The sequence below is a fragment of the Ranitomeya imitator genome, chromosome 3 (assembly GCF_032444005.1).
Source record: "Ranitomeya imitator isolate aRanImi1 chromosome 3, aRanImi1.pri, whole genome shotgun sequence".
Taxonomy (NCBI): domain Eukaryota; kingdom Metazoa; phylum Chordata; class Amphibia; order Anura; family Dendrobatidae; genus Ranitomeya; species Ranitomeya imitator.
The window spans coordinates 823,829,725-823,847,165 of NC_091284.1; the positions used below are offsets into that span (position 1 = coordinate 823,829,725).

Consider the following 17,441-nt stretch of genomic DNA (forward strand, 5'->3'; position numbering starts at 1 on the left):
GTATGTAAGGACTTGTTTTTTGGGTGAGCTATCATTTTGGGGCCTTGAACACTTTGTGTTGAGGCTATCAAATATATATATATATTATATATATATACAGTATATATATATATATATATATATATATTATATATTCGCCGGCTATGAGTGGAGAGATGATGGTGCACCCGCAGGATGCGTCACACCAAATGGACGGTATCGTGCGCAATGGGGAATCCAAGGACCTGATTTTCTGAGATTTTGCTGTGGGTTTTCAGGTTCTTGATCAGAAAAGAAGCAAACAAACAACAAAGTAATAGAATGTGTCGTTCCTCCACAGGACCCACAGGAGAGAGCAGGATACATAAAGCCAATCAAATCATCCTGGATTAAATTATTAATCAGCGCCCCCCCCCCCCCCCAAGTGAATATTGCACTGACTACCTAACGAGACCAATACATTTGCCAAATGTAAAGGAGCATTAATGAAGGAGAAGCCAAAAAACGACAGTGATGGCGAGCGCTCCTGTACCTCGGCCACGTAACTTATTGCATCCTTGATGTTCAGCTCATGGAAGACGTTGAGGATTCGGTCCTGGGTTTTTTGGGCTGATTTTCTCATAAATATTTTGCTCATAAATTTTGCATCAAACTTTGCAATCCTAGAAGAAAGCAGATGACGCGGAGTTAGAAGTCTTTTTTTTTTTCTTTACTCTTTATGACTTTCCAAAACTTTTTCATTCACCCTTTCACGACAAAAGTCATGTCCTTGACTTTGAGCCTGCATGTTTCCCTGCACATGATGGTTGATTTAATCAGCCATCATGTGCCTTTATCAGCAGAGCTCTGTCCACAGCTGTTAACCTGTTGAATGCCGCTGTTAACATGCAGGGGGGGCGCGTTATTCCACGCTCCCATCAGCGAGCCATTGACGTGATTTTGGAGCGCCCGATGGTTTACCATGACAACCAGGGGTCTACTGAAGACCCCTGTGCAAGGCATCGTTTAGCTGGTGTTCATAGGAGATTGTGATTTTCTCTATAATGAAGCCCTCCTATGTATATAGCAAAAAGATCATATCTGTCCCAAAATGGTATCAGTAAAAACATCAGTTCGGGGTCCAAAAAAATAAGCCCCCACCCAGCCCCAGATCCGGAAAATAACAATGTTACGGGCCCGGGAAAATGGCGGCAAAAGCAAAATATTTTTTACTTACAAATTTCTGGGTTTTTTTTCGCCACTTAAATTAAAAAAAAAATATATGCATGTTTGGTATCTGCGTACTCGTACTGACCTGGGGAATCATATTGACCGGTCAGTTTTACCATATAGTGAACACGGTAAATAAAAAAATTTAAAAACTGTTGTGGAATTGCACTTTTTTTTTTGCAATTTCAACACACTTTTTTTCCGCTTTCCAATGCATCCGATTATAAAAACAATGATGCCATTTTAAAAAATCCAACTAATCTTGCAAAAAAAAAAACAAAAAAAAAAAAACAAGCCCTCGGACGGCTATGGGGATGGAAAAATTAAAAAAGTTATGGCTGTTGGAAAAAGGGGCAGGAAAAAAACAAAAATTAAAAAAAAAACAAAAACAAGGAACGGTTCCCGAATTTCTCTGCCTAAAAAAATTTGCCGCAAATTCGTTTCACCGGGTACGAAGTGTGTAGCTGCAGCACCATAAATGTACAGCAGGTGGCGCCAAAGTGGTAACATTGTGTCCATAATATCCATTACTGGGAATGAAGAACAGTCTCCAGCTGCTGAGAAACTACAACTCCCAGCATGCCCTGACAGCCGATTGCTGATCCCTCTAGGCAAACAATATTAATAGATTAGAAATATCGTGGATATTTTTCTTACTTATCTCTCATGTAATTGTGTCCAATCTGCCCAGAAACGTCTTCGATGGCCGAGCAAATGTGATCGAATGCCTTCCGGAAACACAGAAAATCACTTTTTATTGCATTTTTTAGAAAACGATTTGATCTATCAGAGATTTGTCAGAAGTTTTGATCAGTGGGGATGAGGATGCGTTCATGCTGAGCCTTTATGCTAAGTTTTTGGAGCAGAAACTCTCCAAAATCCACGAAGAGTTAATAAACCGCACGCTATGATTGGAGAGTTTCCGCTCCGAAATCTCGGAGTGCGCAGCACCGCACCCTTTGGCTTTGTTCACACTAAGTTTTTTTCAGGAGTGGTTTTTTTTTTAGCTGAAACTCTCCAAAATCCTCCTCAAAAAACGGCATAAAATGACTTCCTTCATTTCTAGGACAAATCTATGAAGCGCTTTTTGAGGCTTTTTTTTCCTATAAAGGTTTTGGGAATAATCCTTGTGGATAAACAGAAAGTGCAGTCACTTCCATGAAGTGGATCCTGAAGGAAACCTCTCCAAACTGAGCAGCGCCCAATCAAAAGGCTGCAAAAACTTGTCCAAAAACTCAGCCAAAAACTCCCCATAACGGAGCGTTTCCTGAGTCAGGTTCTGCTGGAAATCTTGTGGTTTCTGATCTCTTTTGTGAACCTGTACGGATGGATTCTTCTTGTTTTGGCGAAATTGGACAGTTTCATCCTCATTTGCATACATTTTCCCATGGAGCATTGCTTGTACAAAAGTGGCCATGTACCCTCTAGGCAGGAGCCTACCACCCATAGCGGCAGCGCAGGCTCGGCCCACCCATACACCCTGCGCCTGTGAGCCCGAGACCCCCTGACATCACCACTGTGCTCCTGCAGTGCGGACCCTCATACTGAGGGGAGGCTGGAATTGGGGGCCATCATACTAAGTGGTGGGTTGTGGGGACCCTCATACTGACTGGGGGAAATGTAGGGACCTCCATACAGAGGGGAGTCTGACACTGAAGACCCTCATGCTTAGTGGGTTGCTGGCATTGGGGACCCTCATATTGAGTGGGTTGCTGGCATTGGGGACCTTCATACTGAGTGGGGGTCCTCATACTGAGTGGGGGTCCTCATGCTTAGGGAGTTGCTGGCATTGAGGACCCTCATACTTAGTGGGGGTCCTCATACTGAATGGGGGTCTTCATGCTTAGGGTGTTGCTGGCATTGGGGACCTTCATACTGAGTGGGGGTCCTCATACTGAGTGGGGGTCTTCATGCTTAGGGGCTTGCTGGCATTGAGGACCCTCATACTGAGTGGTGGTCCTCATGTTTAGTGGGTTGATGGCATTGGGGACCCTCATACTGTGTGGGTTGCTGGCATTGGGGACCTTCATACTGAGTGGGGGACGGGGTCCTCATGCTTAGGGGGTTGCTGGCATTTAGGACCCTCATACTGAGTGGGGGTCCTCATACTGAGTGGGGGACTTCATGCTTAGTGTGTTGCTGGCACTGGGGACCCTCATACTGAGTGGGGGTCCTCATGCTTAGGGGGTTGCTGGCATTGAGGACCCTCATACTGAGTGAGGGTCCTCATGCTTAGTGGGTTGCTGGCATTGGGGACCCTCATATTGAGTGGGTTGCTGGCATTGGGGACCCTCATACTGAGTGGGGTTCTTCATGCTTAGTGTGTTGCTGGTATTGGGGACCCTCATACTGAGTGGGGGTCCTTATACTGAGTGGGGGTCCTCATGCTTAGTGTGTTGCTGGCACTGGGGACCCTCATACTGAGTGGGGGGCTGTTGTACCATCATAATGAGGGGCCATCATATTATGTAGGGGGCTGTGAGGACCATGATGCTATGTGTAATGGGGGTGCTGTGAGGTATCATACTGAGGGGGTAATCATATGGAGTGTGGGCTATAGGGACCCTCATACTGAGGGGCTGGCATTGGGGGCCATCATACTAAGTGGTGGGCTGTGGGGCCCCTCATACTGAGTGATGGCTGTAGGGGCGTCATACCTGAGGTCCAGACTCGGTCACAAACTGGGAAACATTAATGATGGCCGCCCCCGCAGCCGCACTGTCTTGGGAACAGGGATTCATTCATGTCTATGAGAACTCCAAAAATTGTGAAGTAACGCCGGTCAGGACACGGCGCCGGTCCAGAATGTGATTATGGGCGTTGTTTATTTTGTCTGGGACTCTTTAGGAGTTCAGAAGGCTCGTCCAGCAGTCGACCTCCCCTTTAACAATAAAGGATACTTAGGGCTTTTCTAATACTGCGGTTCAATTGTGGCTCCTCAGGAAATCGTCCTGCAAGCTCAGCAAAAAATAAAAATTGCAAAAAAAATCCCTTACCCTTCCGTGCAATTTTTCGTTCAGCTTCCGCTCGTGATGCTCGCTCCTCTTCACTTTCAACCACTGAACCAGCGGTTTAATAGTTAATCCCTGTGCGATAAAGAGACCATTATATTAAGGTTTCTCATATTGAGGGGTACAAAACATGCAAAAATAAAGGGCGACAATCCAAACAAAAGGCGAGAAAATAGAAAAAATGACAAAAATGCTCAGGGCCCGGGTCCTTCTCACATTTGTACCTAATTTTGTTTATTTTTGCTTTGCTTTGGTTTCTAGTCTTTTACGTTTTGCCTATTTTGAAGTCTATTTTCTACTTTATGTTTTTTTTCTTAATTTGCCATTGTTCGAGCGGTTTTTACAATCCAAATGTTTGTGGCCGATTCATTTTTTACAACTTTTTAAAAAAGTTGTAAAATGTTTTGCGTAAATGCAAATCATGAATCGAGACCCGAAAAATATGTATCAATATAATATTTTTAGGAGAAGTGACCTGAGGCTGGATTTCTCCACGTGTTAATGTAGCGGAAAATATGTTCCACAAGTCCATGGCCAAAATTTTCAAGGTAAAAAAACCCCCCAAAAAACAGAGCTTCATTGATCCATTAAAAAGATACAAAAAACGCACAGGTTCAAAAAGAGGACATCCTGCGGAAAAATGCTACGCGCTTCGAATCATACGTAGTTCTAGGATTTTTTTTGTTGCAGGATGTCCTGTTTTTAACCTTGTCCCTGTTTTAATTTTTTTTTTTTAATGGATCATTAAAGCATTTTTTTTTACATTAAAAATTTGGAGATTCAGCGTTGTACCGTTTTTTTCCCATGATTTTACACGATTCATTGGAAAAGGTGAAATCTGCAGGAAAAGTCCTCTCCTTAGTTTGATATGATGCAGGCATCATGGGTCAATATCAGATTCTGGGTGAATCGTGCGGATAAGGTTTGATAACTTCTCATCCACTTTGCTGGCATTTCTGCGCCTGGAAATCAGCCTCGTCTCTGCCGTGTTCTATTCGTAGGGGGAAAAAACTCAATTGTCGCGCAGAAATCTTACGTGCCTGAAATACGACTGTGAAATATACGACTACGATGGTTGTGCTGACAAACAAGTTCTTCTCTTTCACTTTATTAGCATCTAGTAGAGCAACCAAAGCGAAGGCGACGGCGCCTCTCAGTCCTCCGTACGACATCACCACCTGATCTATGATTTCCAGTTGCACCATCCTGTAGCGGTTCAGAATCCACGTTTGCACGACCACACCTGAGAACGGAAGAAAGGTGAGATAATTATGTATATATAGGGGCTGGAAGACAAGGAGCAGCCAGGATACGTCCACTTTTAGCCAACAATTCCCATTAGGCCAGTCTCACACGTCCAGATAATTCCGGTACCGGAGAAATCGGTACCGGAATTATCCGTGTCCGTGTGTCCGTGAGCTCACGTAGGCCATCCGTGTGGCACACGTGCGGCACACGTGTGCCGACTGGGTACCACACGGAGCGTGCAGGAGACAGCGCTAGAGATAAGCGCTGTCCCCTGCATCTAGTGCTGAAGCCGCCATTCATATCTTCTCTCCAGCAGCGTTCACTGGCGAGAAGATATGAAAAATCCTTTTTTTTTTTCGTGTTTAAAATAAAGATCCCTGTCCCCACACCCCTTCCACCCCCTGTGCGCCCGCCCGCTGTTAATAAAATACTCACCCGGCTCCCTCGCAGCGTCCTGTCCTCGCCGCAGCTTTTCCTGTATGAGCGGTCACGTGGTGCCACCCATTACCTCTATGGGAGGTGGAGCCGCATATTCATGACTGTAATCGGCGGCCCGACGTGACCGCTCATACAGGAGAAGCTGCGGCGAGGACAGGACGCTGTGAGGGAGCCGGGTGATTATTTTATTAACAGCGGGGGGTGGGGAGGGGCGCACAGGGGGTGGGAGGGGGTTGGGGACAGGGATCTTTATTTTAAACACGAAAAAAAAAAAAAAAAAGGATTTTTCATATCTTCTCGCCAGCGAACGCTGCTGGAGAGAAGATATGAATGGCGGCTTCAGCACCACGTGGGGGGGACAGCGCTTACTGTAGCGCTGTCTCCTGCATGGCACACGGACTGCACACGGACAGCGTCCGTGTGCGGTACGTGCTTTACACGGACCCATTGACTTTAATGGGTCCGTGTAATCTGTGCGCTCCCACGAACACGGACATGTCTCCGTGTTTTGCAAACGGACACACGGTCCGTGAAAACACGCTGACATGTGCAGAGACACATTGATTTCAATGTGTCTACGTGAGTCAGTGTCTCCGGTACATGAGGAATCTGTCACCTCACGTACCGGAGCCACTGACGTGTGAAACCGGCCTTAGGGATCCTGAACCTCCAGTCATTTGATTGTTGTAGCAGAGCTAAATGCAAATTGTAGAACTGGGGGTCTTCCTTAGGCCCCCTGATTCTAATGATAATCCATCTGCATCCCGCGGCTTGTTAACTAACCACTCTTCTGCCTAACAATTTTGTCCCTGTCGGTATACCCTGGTTGTGACCTGGCTGCCTGAATATTCCTGCAAGTCAGCTCAACCGGCCATCAGATAATCCAAGGACTCAACCAAGGTTCACTGTATCAATCAAATTCCTGCATAGGGGGTAAAGGGTGGAGAGCAGGGCCTCCCTGGGATCTGATAGCTAGAGTAGCCATTCAAGCTGGCCAGCAGCTACTCCATGGACTCAACCCAGGCTCACGAGTATAAGTCCAAATCCATGTACAGAAGTTTAAGGGTGAAGGTCAATGCTCCTGTCACGCTACAGCACTGCAGGTAAATGCAAACTCCACTAGATGGCAGCAGAGTGGAGATAGCAAGCTGAACTCCAGCTCAGAGCAGACCAGCAGAACTGCGGCGAGACTACCACCAGGTGGCAGCAGAATAGTCAGACAAGCCGGGTTGATACCAGAGAGTAACGTAGGACCAAGGGGAATCCTAAAGACAGAGTCAGAGGAGCGCCAAAAGGTCAGTAACAATTCATAGCAGAAGAACCAGAAGGAAGAAGCAGAATCAAGTCAGAGCCAAAGCAGAGTCGAGTACTGGGGGATGAAAACATACAGGGACACACAGAGCCAGGGTGGGAGGAGAGGAATGAACAGACATTGGCACAAACAGCTAAACGCAGCAGGACAAATCAAGGTTTCACCAGAGCCAGCTACACACGCCGTAGGCAGGAAATATACAGTAACTGGCACTGTCTGCAGGATGCAGCACAGAGAAATAGCAGACCAGACACCGGAACGATGTACAGAAAGTTAACCCCTGACATGAGCAGACTGGGAAAGGAGAGACAAGACTTAAAACCCGGTCTGGATCATGACAGCTCCCCTGTGATATGATAGTTAAAGTAAGCAGCTCAACCACCCAACAGCTGCTCCATGGACTCAACCAGGTTCACTATATAATTTCTCATCCCTGTACAGGAGTTAAAGGGTGAAGGCTAAGGCTGCCCTGGGACCTGATAGAGTAGCCAACTCCACCGGCCAGCAGCTACTCCATGGACCGAACCCAGGTTCCCTATATAAATCCAAATGCCTGTACAGGAGTTAGAGGGTGAAGGGCAGGGCTCTCCTGGGACCTGATAGAGTAGCCATCTCAATCAGCCAGTAGGTACTCCATGGACTGAACCCAATATCACAGTATAAGTCTAAATCCCTGTACAGGGGTTAAAGGGAAAAGACTAGGACTCCCCTGGGATCTAATAGAGTAGCAAGCTCAACTGACTAGCAGCTACTCTATGGACAAAACCCAAATTCACTGTGTACTTGCAAATCCCTGTGAGGGATTAAAGGGAGAAGGCCAGGACTCCTCTGGGTTCTAATAGAGTAGAGAGCTTAACTGGCTAGCAGCTACTCCATGGACTCCACCCAGGTTCTCTATGTACAGTACAGACCAAAAGTTTGGACACACCTTCTCCTTTAAAGATTTTTCTGTATTTTCATGACTATGAAAATTGTACATTCACACTGAAGCACTGAAGGTATCAAAACTATGAATTAACACATGTGGAATTATATACTTAACAAAAAGTGTGAGACAACTGAAATTATGTCTTATAATCTAGGTTCTTCAAAGCAGCCACCTTTTCTTTTGATGACTGCTTTGCACACTCTTGGCATTCTCTTGATGAGCTTCAAGAGGTAGTCACCGGGAATGGTTTTCACTTCACAGGTGTGCCCTGTCAGGTTTAATAAGGGGGATTTCTTGCCTTATAAATGGGGTGGGGACCATCAGTTGTGTTGGGCAGAAGTCTGGTGGATACACAGCTGATAGTCCTACTGAATAGACTGTTAGAATTTGCATTATGGCAAAAAAAAGCAGCTAAGAAAAATGAGTGGCCATCATTACTTTAAGAAATGAATGTCAGTCAGTTTGAAAAATTGGGAAATCTTTGAGAGTGTCCCCAAGTGCAGTGGCAAAAACCATCAAGCGCTACAAAGAAACTGGCTCACATGAGGACCGCCCCAGGAAAGGAAGACCAAGAGTCACCTCTGCTTCTGAGCATAAGTTTATCCGAGTCACCAGCCTCAGAAATCGCAGGTTAACAGCAGCTCCGATTAGAGACACAGAGTTCTAGCAGCAGACACATCTCTACAACAACTGTTAAGAGGAGACTTTGTGCAGCAGGTGTTCATGGTAAAATAGCTGCTAGGAAACCACTGCTAATGACAGGCAACAAGCAGAAGAGACTTGTTTAGGCTAAAGAACACAAGGAATGGACATTAGACCAGTGGAAATCTGTGCTTTGGTCTGATGAGTCCAAATTTGAGATCTTTGGTTCCAACCACCGTGTCTTTGTGCGATGCAGAAAAGGTGAACGGATGGACTCTACATGCCTGGTTCCTACCGTGAAGCATGGAGGAGGTGTGGTGGTGTGGGGGGGCTTTGCTGGTGACACTGTTGGGGATTTATTCAAAACTGAAGGCATACTGAACCAGCATGGCTACCACAGCATCTTGCAGCGGCATGCTATTCCATCCAGTTTGCGTTTAGTTGGACCATCATTTATTTTTCAACAGGACAATGACCCCAAACACACCTCCAGGCTGTGTAAGGGCTATTTGACCAAGAAGGAGAGTGATGGGTGCTACACCAGATGACCTGGCCTCCACAGTCACCAGACCTGAACCAAATCGAGATGGTTTGGGGTGAGCTGGACCGCAGAGTGAAGGCAAAATGGCCGACAAGTGCTAAGCATCTCTAGGAACTCCTTCAAGATTGTTGGAAGACCATTCCCGGTGACTACCTCTTGAAGCTCATCAAGAGAATGCCAAGAGTGTGCAAAGCAGTCATCAGAGCAAAAGGTGGCTACTTTGAAGAACCTACAATATAAGACATAATTTCAGTTGTTTCACACTTTTTTGTTAAGTATATAATTCCACATGTGTTAATTCATAGTTTTGATGCCTTCAGCGTGAGTGTACAATGTTCATAGTCATGAAAATACAGAAAAATCTTTAAATGAGGTGTGTCCAAACTTTTGGTCTGTACTGTGTACGTCCAAATCACTATACAGGGGTTAAAGGGAGAAGGTCAGGACTAGCACAAAATCCTGTAGCTAGCACAAAACCTATCTACAAAACCCCATTTAAAGCTGCCAGGCAACCACGGAAAGAGCCACTTTACCGATGGGCATCTACAGCAAAATATTGGAGTAACACAACACAAGCATCCGCATAGGTATCCATGCAGTAAACTAAGATTGAAGAGCAGCTCTGAAGCACAAACTGATGCTTCAACCAGCGAAATGAATAAAAGGAGCATCCACAAACACATGTAAAGTAGAGGCCAATAACATAGAGACCGTATGAAGTCCTTATTCAACTTTAGACTCAAGAAGAAACCTACAACCATGGCCATGACTTTACAAAATACAGGAAAATGAAAGAAAAAGAAATCAATAAAAGTACAATGCTCCGCTAACTCCCATTCATTGTACCATCTCGTGTTGACTCTGTGCAGATATGCGCCGCTCATAATGGAATAACCAGACGCCACATATTTGTGTTGGCAGGACACAATGCAGATTGTCGGACCGGACTCGTCATACTTTGACCTCGGTCTTGTGCAAGGTTGCTCTGGGAGTTCGCAGTAATGTTTCCTAGCGTGGCACCGTAAATGGCTGGCAGCCGGGACAGGGAATCGTTTAGATTTTTCTCCCGCAGGAGTGTAAATTTGGGGAAGAAGATATCAAATCCTTGTGTTCCGGGATCTGCTCTGAAATATCGTATTGGCGGAGACCAATGACTCAAACTTTCCTGGCGCTACGTGCAGGAGCCGGCGCTACGCTAACACTAATTACTATGTGCAAGTTCAATCACCATTAAAGCCATCAGTTACGTTAATCTGACAAAAAAAGCTGTAAATGTGTCATCGGATTATTATTATGTATTATTAAGAGGTTTCCGTCGTTTCAACAAACTTTTCATAAATCAACAGTACAAGTGACCAGAAGAAACTTTTTAATATATCGTATCAGAAAAAAAATCTGCTTTTTCTCCACTTATGAGTCATTTCTCCCCCCCACCCACCTTATTTGTATACTAAAAAACTGCTAAAATCCATCCTGCTTGCAAAAGGATCAGATTACAGCTGCCTACTGAAGTCTATGGAAATGGTAAGAGTGAGAAAGACATGCACAGAGCTGTACTGTGGCTTTCTAGTGTTTTATCTCACCTCAATGCTGCATTCAAAGCTACACTGCCAACTACTGCTATATAATGTCTTTGCTGGTCCTTCTTTCTAGTAAGTGTTTTATATTCTGGATTCACAGAGACAATGCTCACTAATGTTAGAAAACGTCCTCCTCCCTGCTCATGCTTTATAGTAAGTATATTTTATATATCATCCCAGTGCTGGATTCACATCTACACGGCTCATTACTGCTGTATATTGTCCTCACATTCCCAGGTTTTAAGTAAGTGTATTATTTCATCACAGTGCTGAGATATATCGCTCACTACTGATGTATAATGACCTAATTTTTTTCATGCTTTCTTTTAAAGTGTTTTATCTCACCCCTGTGCTGGATTCACAGCTACACTGATCACTTCTGCTATATCATTTCCTTCCTTCTCCTGCCTTCTAGCAAATATTTTATCTCATCCCGGTGCTAGATTCATATCTTCATTGCTCACAGCTGATCTACAATGTCCCACCTTTTCGTGTTTTCTAATAAAGTGTCTTACCTAACCCCAATGCTGCATTCAAAGGTTCATTGCTAACTACTACTAACTATATAATGTCTTCATTGGTCTCACATGATAAATGTAAGGTTATACACATGGGAAGAAGGAATCAATGTCACCATTACACACTGAATGGGAAACCACTGGGTAAATCTGACAGGGAGAAGGACTTGGGGATCCTAGTTAATAATAAACTTACCTGGAGCAGCCAGTGCCAGGCAGCAGCTGCCAAGGCAAACAGGATCATGGGGTGCATTAAAAGAGGTCTGGATACACATGATGAGAGCATTATACTGCCTCTGTACAAATCCCTAGTTAGACCGCACATGGAGTACTGTGTCCAGTTTTGGGCACCGGTGCTCAGGAAGGATATAATGGAACTAGAGAGAGTACAAAGGAGGGCAACAAAATTAATAAAGGGGATGGGAGAACTACAATACCCAGATAGATTAGCGAATTTAGGATTATTTAGTCTAGAAAAAAGACGACTGAGTGGCGATCTAATAACCATGTATAAGTATATAAGGGGACAATACAAATATCTCGCTGAGGATCTGTTTATACCAAGGAAGGTGACGGGCACAAGGGGGCATTCTTTACGTCTGGAGGAGAGAAGGTTTTTCCACCAACATAGAAGAGGATTCTTTACTGTTAGGGCAGTGAGAATCTGGAATTGCTTGCCTGAGGAGGTGGTGATGGCGAACTCAGTCGAGGGGTTCAAGAGAGGCCTGGATGTCTTCCTGGAGCAGAACAATATTGTATCATACAATTAGGTTCTGTAGAAGGACGTAGATCTGGGGATTTATTATGATGGAATATAGGCTGAACTGGATGGACAAATGTCTTTTTTCGGCCTTACTAACTATGTTACTATGTTACTTTCTAGTAAGTGTTTTATGTCACCCAATCCTGCTCACTACTGCTGTATAATGTCATACCTGCTCCTGCAATCTAGTATTGTATCTCATTCCAGAGCTGGATTCACACCTACACTGCTCACTACTGCTATATAATGTCCCCCCGCTTCCTGCCTTCTAGTAAGTGTCTAATGGTGGTTAAAGGAAATCTGTTAGCAGTTTTTTGCTATATCATCTTAGACCACCATGATGAAGGGGAAGAGAGCCTGATTCCACTTACGTGTCACTTACTGGGTTGTGTGTTGCTGTTTCAATACAATCAGTCTTTTATCATCAGGAGATTATTGCTACCGGACTATGTGTCTCTTGCCTTGTAGTCCATTTTTGCCTCACCACTGGTTGGCAGTTCTTTCTCACAATACAATGCACATAGAAAGCTGCCAATCAGTGATGTGGACGAGGTTATGCACAGCTCAGCATTCTGAGCTCTGCTAGATCTGCAGCAGAGAAAACTGTGACGTTACCATATCTGATGCACAAAGTAAACTAAGTGATACATTGCTGGAATCAGGGAATTCAGCCATTACATCACGCTGCTGTCAGATGACGTGACAAAAACCTGCTGACAGATTCCCTTTAAAGTCTATAGAATTGTACAGGTCCACCTATTAATTCTGATCTCATTTGGTCAGTCACTATCTCTACAGCCAATACAAACAGCAAGCTGGGAGCACAGCTATTTCCATTGTCTGCTCTGCAGCGTTCAGTTGATCGCTATAGCTGTAAAGCGATAACTGAGCGCGTGCGACCAGCAAAAAGTGACTGTAGACTTGAACTCCAAGCCTGGGCAAACCCCATTGAGACTCCAGATAAGACCCCAGGATAAAATCAAACCTCCATCCAGATTTCTAACTAAACTCAGACCTCAAAAGTAATCCAAACCCCGGAATAAACCACAAAAAATAACTAAGGTCCCAAAGCACTAAATAACTACAGACAACAGACCAGACCCCCAAATAAATCCAGACACCAGAAATATCTATAACCCCAGACACAAGCCTAAAATTAATTAAAAAAACACAAAACAAACTTTAGAACCAATTCAGACCCCCAAATGCTACATATTAACACCTCTAATAAGACCCCACAATTAATTAAGATCTCAGACCCCTAAATAACTTTCCAGAACCCACAGGTCCCAAAACTAAAGCAAACCCCAGAACACACCCTAAAATGACGTAAGGCTCCAGAGCTCTAAATAAATTCAGGCTAAAAAATAGACCACCCAATTAATGAAGACCCCAGACACAGTACAAAATATTAACCCTAAAATTAATTTAGACCCTCCATATATATATACAGACCCCAGAACAGATTCTAACTTTAATCTAGATTCTAAATTAGACCCCCAAATTTATTGAGACCCTCAGAAATAATCCAGATCCTAGAGCAGACCACCAAATGAATTGAGACCCCTAAATTTTGAGAACATTGAATGTATGCCAATAGTCATTTTGCTATAGGTTCAGCAGGATATGCGTCGGCGTCACTTTCCACTGTGCAGTATTTTACGTGTCACCTTCCATTATGGAAGATCAAATAAAAAAGTGTATAAAACAATCCTCTATATAAAAGCATGCAAAAAAAAAAAACACAAAACCGCTCACCAATAATCCTATACACAGAAATGAAGAGCACGGTCAGGAGTATGAATGCCGTATTCCACACCCAGATATGGGGATCCACAGCTGAGATTCCCAAAAACATGAAGACGATTGTTTCAGCCCCACTCGCCAACATTTTCATTGTGTATCTTACTGTAGTTGCAGACTGTTCGGAAATATTTGCCTTTACGTATTTTTGGCAGAAAATTCCACAAAATGTTATGCTGGAAAAGTAAAAGTAAATGATTAATTTTGAGAAAGAAAAAAAAAGCTCATTTGTCAATCACAAAAACTTTAAAAAAAAAGTAAAAATTTAAATATAATATTGGATTTTTATTCTATAATTTCTTGAAAATTAAACTATGCATTTTAAAATGAAATAATATCAAAAAACTCTACACTGATGTCCCATCTTAGCGGGATACCAACTATCCGCAGGAGAGATGTGATAACTTGCTGATAGCTGGGGATCTGGCCACCGGGACCATATACAATGGAGCGGTGGCCACTGATGTGCACCCATGCTTAATTCATTGGCCATGGGACTGCAGAAGATAGCCACACAAGGACACGGCTATCTCTGCCTGGAACCGTAGACATCAAATCAGCGGTGTGCATCCATGCATGGCCACTGCTCTATCCTAATCGGGCTTTTCACAGTCCCATTCTTGGGGACTGTTGGGGTCCCAGCAAACAGACCCCCGCAATCAGTAAGTGATCACCTATCTACCTGTTAAGATTGGACTAACCCAGGTATGGAATCCCATCCAAGTGGGAGATTTCAAAGCCCAATTCTCAGGATCAGTGTGAGTCCCAAAATTCGGGCCACTAGTGATCAGTACAGGACATTTTTTGGCCACAAAAAAAGAAATTTAAGAGGGTAGCTGGAGTACTGATTAAACACATTCTACAGTTTTCTATGCGCTTCTATAGTAACAGACTAAAAACCCCGAGGTCACACTACCTCTTTGACCCTTCTGGATAACTTGCCAATTTAGCAAGAAGAAAAGGAAGAAAGGAAGGGAGTGTCAGACTACATAGTGCTTGTTTGTAGTCTGTTACCATGGAGACATATAGAGCTGTAGGCACAAAGTGGAAATTTTTAAGCAATGGTATTTGCAATATTGCTTTATTTTTCATTTGCACAATAAAGAATTTGAAGGTGAAAGTAGCCTTTAATCCTAGCAGAACCAGAATTTTGATATAGAGCGTGAAAATATTTGTCAACATTGTCATTTTTAAGTTTTTCATCTATGGAAATTTAGCATTTTCTATCATTATAGATATTAAATTGCAGACAATTAGATGTGCATTATGTTTTTGGGACTTTTTTGCTCACTTGGTCTAGAATACTTACGCCAGAATGGCCGATAATGAAAGCATCTCGGATGTAAGGTAGGACAGGTAGGAAATAATAAAAATAAATCCCGGCTCAATTATGCTCACATGTTTGGTAAACCGAGTAACCAAGCTAAGGAGGTATGCAAACGCTATGCCAACCAACGTTCCTCCGATGCTCACCACGAAAAAAGACACTGAAAGGAGGGGAAAGAAAAAGCGTAAGTAATATCCAAATCCATGGGTGGAAAAAGTTGTAACAAATTCTTGAGAGGCGCACAAGTACTTCTACTATCAGCTAGGCAAGGGAGTGACTTCCAGCCTGGGCAATGCTCTCTGGGAAAAGGGTATGCAAATTAGCTCAAAAGAGAGGCAAACCTTTTACCAATAAATCAACTCCCCTTTATACATCATAACAGGGAGGAACACAAAGCAGCTAGGTGGGCATTCAGTGGACCTCCCGGTGAAGAATCGGGCAAGTTTTCAGGTCCTACTGTTCCCCCCGGGAGATAGGCTGCCACCAAAGGGGCACGGAGAGGGCAGAGGTGTCTGGCATTTCTGAGGCTTTGTGAGTAGTGTAAAACCTGCAAAATTTTGTTGTTTCTTTTTAGACATTTTAAAGGTAAAAATTAATTTCAGCATACGTACCAACACCTTTGACACAATCCACACCGGTTACATTTTCGCCACCAATGGAAACGAAAGAATCAAACACGTTATATAATACCTGAAATAAAACATGCAGATACAATTAGTTATAAAAAAAAGTTCATATTAATTTGAAAAGTCAAAGGAGCGGAGATACTGGGGAAAAGAGTCAGGCGGTTCATGCCCAAAACGCACCCAAAATGGCTTAAATGAAAGGTATGACCTTTCAAGCCCATCCATAATCCGAAACTTGCTGAGTTGTCTTCAATTTCCAGTTCTTGTGCAATGAGAAGATGTGGGCCTTTTTATTTGGGTGCCACTTTTTATGGGCTTTGCCATGGGGTGCGACTCACAGACTAAATACACGCCCCAGAGGATCCAATTAGCCACGCCCCCTTGTAAAGACCCTAAAAATTAGCACTAAATAAAAAGGTCTATATCTGTGAAACCGTATGGTGGAATTTAACAAAATAAAAAATGGATTACTCTGGGTATCACCGGGAATAAAATAATAGTGAAAACTGGGCACTTTTGAACTGGTGACAGGTCCCCTTTGAACACTTTTGTAATGTTTTCCATTGTGCAGACAGTGTGTGCGGCAAATATTCCAGCAGTGCTCCTCATATATAAATCATTTCTCCACAGCTGGAGAGCAGAGCTATAAAGAGTGGCCACGACCCATGTCTAGAAGCAGTGTATATAGCAGTAAAATGTATTTACCACTGTGACGGCGTCGTTCAGGAGAGACTCGCCAAAAACTATGATAAATAAGACATCGTTCACATGGACTTCTTCAAAAACCGCAAGAACAGCAACCGGGTCAACGGCAGCAATGAGGCTTCCGAAAAGAAGAAACTCCAACACGTTGATCTGCAGATCTCCTGGAGAAGAAGCAAGAAAAAAAGAGTAGAATCCCACATCTATAAATCTATACAAGACGCGTAAAGTACAGGGGCCACGCGAAGCATTTCTTACCTATGTTTCCTTGCTCCCAGTTATTTTGGCTAGTGGTTCAGTTACACAATTGTTTGGACTTTCCACGATATGATTGATTTTTTTTCAGTAAAAAACATTTGCATCATTGATGTCAGGACTGGTTAAAAAATGTAACCCCTTCACAACCAGCCTGTTTGGGCCATTAAGAATCCAATAGAGATGAGCGTATTGATTCGCGGGACTCTGGTCCAGTGTCCAGGTCAGTGGTACCGCCCGGGACGCCGGACGGTAAGAGATTCACGGACCTCCCATCTAGACGTCAATACTCTGGTCCAGTGTCCAGGTCAGTGCTACCACCGGGGATGCCGGAAGGTAAGAGATTCACGGACCTCCCATCTAGACGCCGAGACTCCGGTCCAGTGTCCAGGTCAGTGGTACCACTGGGGACGCCGGAAGGTAAGAGAGTCACGGACCTCCCATCTAGACGCCAAGACTCTGGTCCAGTGTCCAGGTCAGTGGTACCACCGGGGACGCCGGAAGGTAAGAGATTCACGGACCTCCCGTCTAGACGCCAAGACTCCGGTCCAGTGTCCAG

At 44.0% G+C, this 17,441-nt stretch overlaps 1 protein-coding gene across 2 annotated transcripts in view; it reads right to left on the reverse strand.

Annotated features, from left to right (window-relative positions):
- Positions 1-17,441, reverse strand: part of SLC9A3 (solute carrier family 9 member A3) — a 141,462-nt gene that overhangs the window by 31,497 nt on the left and 92,524 nt on the right. For both annotated transcript variants that reach the window (XM_069759399.1, XM_069759400.1), the window contains exons 3-10: positions 16,631-16,791; positions 15,911-15,989; positions 15,282-15,459; positions 13,928-14,148; positions 5,240-5,442; positions 4,185-4,274; positions 1,846-1,916; positions 512-641 (exon numbers count right to left, since the gene is read on the reverse strand). In XM_069759399.1, coding sequence (XP_069615500.1) covers positions 512-641; positions 1,846-1,916; positions 4,185-4,274; positions 5,240-5,442; positions 13,928-14,148; positions 15,282-15,459; positions 15,911-15,989; positions 16,631-16,791 — 1,133 coding nt within the window. The remainder of the gene's footprint in view (positions 1-511; positions 642-1,845; positions 1,917-4,184; positions 4,275-5,239; positions 5,443-13,927; positions 14,149-15,281; positions 15,460-15,910; positions 15,990-16,630; positions 16,792-17,441) is intronic.